We start from the raw sequence: 6239 nt of genomic DNA, 5'->3' as shown, positions 1-6239 counted from the left end.
TTGTCCCATGGCAGCGATCGCCATCCTGATAGCCATAATCTAGTGGCTCACGTGTCTCTTTATAGCTGCCCAAGAATGGCTTGAAAAAGCTGTGGATAACCTCCATCATAGTCAGAGGACCCTGAATCGACCAATTGACCATTGTTCTACTGACACTATTCCTCAATTGCCACTGACGCTGAAAGACTGTCAGATAAAACTGGGACATTGGATTGTCATCAAGATCGTGTTTCAATGCATCCCCAAAGGTTCATTCTCATCAGTACTTGAGAATGAAGTACTACACTAAGTCTTTTTATGGCAACATTTGATTATGTTTGTTGTTTGCAGTACTGTAGTTTGTAGTACTTTTGTCTGTAGTGTTTCAGATAGGCCTACATGTTATTCCTTTGTAATGTGTATCACGTCTGCTATATTTGTATTTACCCTCCCAGTGATCATATCTAGGGTCTATTGTTTTCTGCTAGCAGGCCTATGTCATCTATTACAGTCTCTGGCCCCTTTGAAAACTAGATGATAGACCTCAGGGAATTTTCTCCTACATATTTCCACTCTGAAAACTAGTAATAAAAGAGTCCTATACCCTCCAGCTCCTCTCTCTGTTTTCTTGACCCATTTCTCTCTGAAATTAATCTGGCATTTCCACCATTGGCACACGAACAATGCCGGCTTACATGAATCTAATTTAAAACAATGTTTCTGGCCACAACTGTCAGAGGCCTTCCTTTCAGTTGGACTTCATTTCGGGTTGGCCTTCCTTTCAGAGGCCTTCATTTAGTTTGTACTGGTGGGAGCCTGAGGAGCGATTATCACAGCCTATGATAACAAACACAGACCCAGATCTGCCCTGGAAACACAGGGAACAGAGGAAACTACCGGTTCTGACAAAAGTCACCCAGACAAATGTTAAGCGGCCAATACAAGTTCAAATTAAATTCTTATTGATTGATAAATGACTGGAGATTATTAGGAGGCATTGACCAAATAGGGCCAAATCAAACCACCCCACAGCTGGCCGAGGATTAGTTTAGAAGTGGGACCACCTGTTTATTATCTTCAGAAATATGTTTATTATATTTCATGATGCGTCAACTTTGTGGTTGAATCTTTATTGATTTTGTAAGACGGGTGCCAGCGACACTGTCCCCCTAATCCTACAGGCAAATATTTGGATAAAAATAGATGGATCTAGTAATATCTATCTGAATAAATCCCTACAACATTATTTTGCCAAGTGTTATTAGAGATGATGAGACAGTTGTCTTGGTGTCAGGTCAGCAGCAGTTCAAGTTTGCCATTATAGTGGCATTTCTGACAGTCACTACCATAGGAGGATTAACCACAACCCCAAAATGTGTTGAGAGCCCTGCAAGTAGAGAGCAGTATGCACAGGCGAAAAGTATCATTATAGCTATCCTGCTATCATCTACCTGATTTTTTACTCCAGTTACTTTAGTTAACGGAGAACCCTTCTCTCACAAAACAACGACCTGCAGAAGAGTTGCAAAGGAGTGGAAAAAGGAGGAGTCAAAGGAGTGGAAAAGGGGAGGGGTCAGACTTATGACTACTGAGATGCACCCAAACACTCAGTTAAAGCTGGTCCTGATTCTCACAACACTGTACCTCAGGGCCCTCTGAGGTCAGGCTCGGGGATGGGGGAAGGAGACACGGTTGTGGAGGGCGCGGTCAGGTCAGTTGGAATGTTGAGGATTCTCCATGATGCTGGTGTTCCTTAGGAATGTGACCTGTCAAATATCACACTGACACTGACATTTAAACACTCACAGTGTTCACAGGAAGCCACTGTCAGTATAAGGTAATGGTTCACAAAGTCCTTTACAGCCTGACCTTCACCCAACAAAGGTTTTTGTGACCCAATAATTCAAACAAAGGCACAGATTTACTTTCAGCCATGTCCCAGGAGACACCAGTCAGGAGGTAAAATTGACACAGGGCCTGTATGGACAAAGCGTCTGAGAGTTTAGGAATGCTGTTTCAGGATAGGGTTGGGGGTAAGAGGCAAGGAATAGAGCTGATAGAGGATGTATTAAACCTTCCTGATATGAACCAGCACAAAAATCACGTTCAACAGAGAAAAATAGGGTTTCACTATGACATCCATTGAAAAAAACAGCTTTATTAAAACAAAGTTTATTTTGTATTGAGTCAATACAGATGTGATGGGCTACTTCAATATTCTAACATGCAGCCATCAGTACAGATAGAAGATATTCTGTATGTCATTGTTAAACAATTGAATAAGAACTCCTGTTGTTTACAAATCCAAGTGTGTGCTATGTGCTAGATACAGTGGTGAGGACTTCCTGAAGCCAGCAGTGTCCTGGAGGGTAGGTCCCTGAAAGTGAGAGCTAGATTCATCTTAAAAAGCTGACACTGAGTGATGCTTCCCCCTCCACACACACAACTCAATTCGTTTTTTGTCTAGGGCCAGAAAATAGAACATTAATTTAAAGTTGGATGTAACAAGAAATCCACAATGATAAAGTATAATTTGTTGTTTTCACTTCAGATTCACTTCAGGCTGATGCTTTTGCTGCACTTATTGCAGTGATATTATGTATCTCATTTGTGTGAGTGCTCATATGCAACTTCAAGCTTCCTTTATAACTAAAGCATTTGTCACATTCTTTGCACTGATGAAGTTTCTCCCCTGTGTGAATGCTCTGATGACGTCTTAAATGGCTTAATGCCATGTAACTTTTCCTGCATACAGGACAGCTGTATGTTCTCTGTCCTCTATGAACTTTCATATGCAATGTCAATTCTATCTTCTGGTTGAAAGCTTTGCCACAGTCTTCACACTGAAAAGATTTCTCCCCTGTGTGTATCCTTGTGTGTCTGTCCAAGTCACACTTCCGACTGAAACATTTGCCACAGTCTTTGCACTGATTAGATTTCTGTCCTGTGTGTATTCTCATATGCTGTTTCAGGTTACTCATAACATTGAAACATCTACCACATTGTTTGCACTGATAAGGTTTCTCCCCAGTGTGTATCCTTGAATGGATGGTCAAGTGTCCCTTACGTGTGAAGCTGTTGCCACATTGTTTACACTGATATAGTTTCTCCACTGCAGCAGAGCAGTCTGGATGAACTGAGTGGGGCTGATCACTGGTTGGTTGTGGTACTCTGTAGTCCTCTACATCAGGATCTGTTTTGATCTCCTCAGTTATGATGATAGGTAGAGCGCTCATCTCTCCATCATCCACAGTTTGGTTTTGGTAATGATGTGAGGGCTGAGGTGGGTCCTCCTGACTGAGTCTGAGCTCCTGTTGTTCCTCTTTAATCTGTGTGGGTTCTGGGTCATCCTGCCCCAGACTGGGGCTCCACTCCTGATCACAGTTCTGCTGCTCAGGGGGAACGACTAGAGTGAGTAGCTGGAAGTCTGGAGGGAAACAAATATATTCAATCAATATTTTGAATGACTAAAAATTGTGATTTTGTTTGGAAGGCCTCTTTGTGCTTAAAAACAAGAGGATTTGTTGAATGGTCTACTACACTAGCTACAGCATGATTCAACAGAGCAATGTTGGCCAACCAAAGTTATGTTCAGGTTGCGCTATCCCAATATTAGACTTGTCATTCATTATTTCATGAATTAGTGACAAGGTCTTTGGGCATTTCATAGTGACTGCAATCGAGATAACTCATGGTCCAATGACCACTAGCAGAATGTGTCCAAAGTCCAAAGCTACAGTGCCTTCAGAAAGTATTCACACCCCTTGACAGATTTTGTTGTGTTACAGCCTGAATTTAAAATAGATTAAATTGAGATTGTGTCATTGGTCTACACAATACCCCATAATGTCAAAGTGGAATTATGTTTTGAGAAAAGTTTACAAATTAACTAAAAATGAAAAGCTGAAATGTCTTGAGTCAATTAGTATTCAACCTCTTTGTTATGGCATGCCTAAATAAGTTCAAGAGTAAAAATGTGCTAAGCTGTCATATGGAATTGTTTTAAGATGGTCATACTATATGGATCATTTAGCTATTTGATTTTTAATTGTAGGAACCCTTTAGGTATCAAAAAATTACCCCCCCCCACCCCCCATGGACGCCAATGGGTTTTTTCTGCTTTGCAAGCACATCTGTCTGTGGTTCACAACCGTCTGCTGTCAGCTATTGAGTCCCGGAAGAACCGACAGGGGGGCTTCAACAAGACGGAGTGTTTTGGAAAGTCCAGATGGAAATAGGCTATGTAGAGCAAAACATTGGCATCCATATTAGATCATTATTTGAAGAGGGGGGTAGCATCTAAAAACGGGATTTAATAGTTTCTTGTTCACTGGTCAGCGATATGTTTTTCGCATTGTCATTATGGGGTATTGTGTGTAGATTGATGAGGATATTTTTTTAATTTTTTTAGAATAAGGCAGAAACATAACAAAATGTGGGAAACGTCAAGGGGTCTGAATACTTTCCGAATGCACTGTAAATGTGTTGAACTAATCGGGACTAGAGTGTAGATAGCTTCAGACGCGGGACAAATGGGTATAATCAGAACTAGGATGTAGATAGCTTCAGACGCGGGACAAATGGGTATAATCAGGACTAGGGTGTAGGTAGCTTCAGACGCGAGACACGTGGGTCTACTATAGATACAGTCATTGGACCATGAGTTCTCAAATGCTTTCGTTATGGAATGCCCTTCAGACCTCAGCCAGCATATCCAACCCGCGTGTTTACAGCTGCAGTAAATTTGGACAGGCTTCTGCGAGACATGTCTCGAAAAATGTATCTCAATCCAGGGTTGAGAAATGCGTTGTACTCCGAATTGTCATCCCCCACGGGGTTTTAATCTATGCAGGAAGCCTGTCCGACCCTAGTGCAGCTGTAAGCGAACATGTCGCATCTACTGGCTATTTAAACCTCGTTTTATTAGTTGATGAAATAAATAATTGATCAAATGTATAATATTGGGCTAAGAGTGCGCATATCACAACGTGCCATCTGAATTATCTAGTCTAGTGACGTTAAATATACAAATATCGTATCACAACTGTAGCTCGCTATACACACCAACTCTGTGTAACTTTATCTCTGGTTTGATAACCATGGCCAACAGCCTCCGTAGACGCTCGTTCTCCTCTGCTGAACATAAGATTAGTTCCTGAAACTCTGCAATGGTCTTCTCTACGGCCCCGAATATCTCCACAGCAGCCGCGGATAAACGCTCGGCGACGAACACATTCAGCAACTGTAGTTTGGACATATTGGCGATCAAATAAATGTTGAAACTTCTGTCTACTTTGGCCTAGCAGATCTAATCTATAACATATGTAAACAACGATGGACGGTGTGCTCCTTACATAACGCGATCGGTGAAAAACAGATTGCATTACTATAGCGCCACCTGCTGTCTTGGAGCATTTAATGGAAAACCAGTCACTGGATCCTACTCCCAACACCAAATTTAGCTAAAATGTCTTCTTCTTCGTTTCAAGCAGACTATACTCTGAATTGCTAGTTTAGATTTCTAACTGTTGTCAGTCAGTATATTCTGTAACAACGAGATGTTTTTTTCATGCCTTTGTATGAAAAACCACCATGTCCCAGGAGACACCAGTTGGGAGGTCAAAGTTGACCCTAACCAGTAACACAGGGTTAGGGCCAGGGGTTGTATTCACAAAGGCCCCAATTCTGGGGGTTAGAAATCCAGGGCTTGAAAACGAAAGTGTCAACGTATGTCAATGACTAGAATGACCTCTTAAATCCGCAAATCTGGATCCCTGCACAGTCTCATTGAAGATCTTGATCCATTTTCTATCCTCTTTGGACTTAAACCCAATTATGATGAGTGTACCTTATGTATTGGATTGTTAAAAGACAACATTTTTACATGACCTTGTAGTTTACCTATAAAATGGCCTGATGGTGAAGTAGACATACTTGATATTCATATCCTTAAAGATATCAATTATTAACCAAGAAATTTAAATAAAAAGTTAGCAAAAATAGACAAGATTCTGCAACCGTTGAGAGGTAAACCTGTATATTTATGGACAAATCACATTGATTAACTCAAGTCCAATCTCAATTTCACGGTCTAACTTATGGCGCAGCCTACTCCAGATGACATGTTGTTTTTAAATCATATGAGCCCAAAATATTGCTAATTAAAGGTGCCTATTCACATAAGGAATATGAGTTTGGGCGATTGAAATGATTAAACATGGCCGCGGGGAGATTCTGCAAAAAAACACATTTGAATAAAT

At 41.0% G+C, this 6239-nt stretch overlaps 1 protein-coding gene across 1 annotated transcript; it reads right to left on the bottom strand.

Moving 5' to 3' along the window:
• Window positions 1-2123: 2123 nt before the first annotated feature.
• Window positions 2124-5489, bottom strand: LOC109890500 (zinc finger protein 250). Its single transcript, XM_020482428.2, has 2 exons — window positions 5044-5489; window positions 2124-3406 (listed from the first exon to the last, which is right to left on the bottom strand). The coding sequence occupies exons 1-2, from the start codon at window positions 5234-5236 to the stop codon at window positions 2538-2540; spliced, it is 1062 nt and encodes a 353-aa protein (XP_020338017.1). The 5' UTR covers window positions 5237-5489; the 3' UTR covers window positions 2124-2537.
• Window positions 5490-6239: the final 750 nt, after the last annotated feature.

The sequence above is a fragment of the Oncorhynchus kisutch genome, linkage group LG5 (genome assembly GCF_002021735.2).
Source record: "Oncorhynchus kisutch isolate 150728-3 linkage group LG5, Okis_V2, whole genome shotgun sequence".
Classification (NCBI taxonomy): domain Eukaryota; kingdom Metazoa; phylum Chordata; class Actinopteri; order Salmoniformes; family Salmonidae; genus Oncorhynchus; species Oncorhynchus kisutch.
The sequence above is the reverse complement of the archived record's forward strand: the minus strand, read 5'-3'. Positions and strand labels throughout refer to the sequence as shown.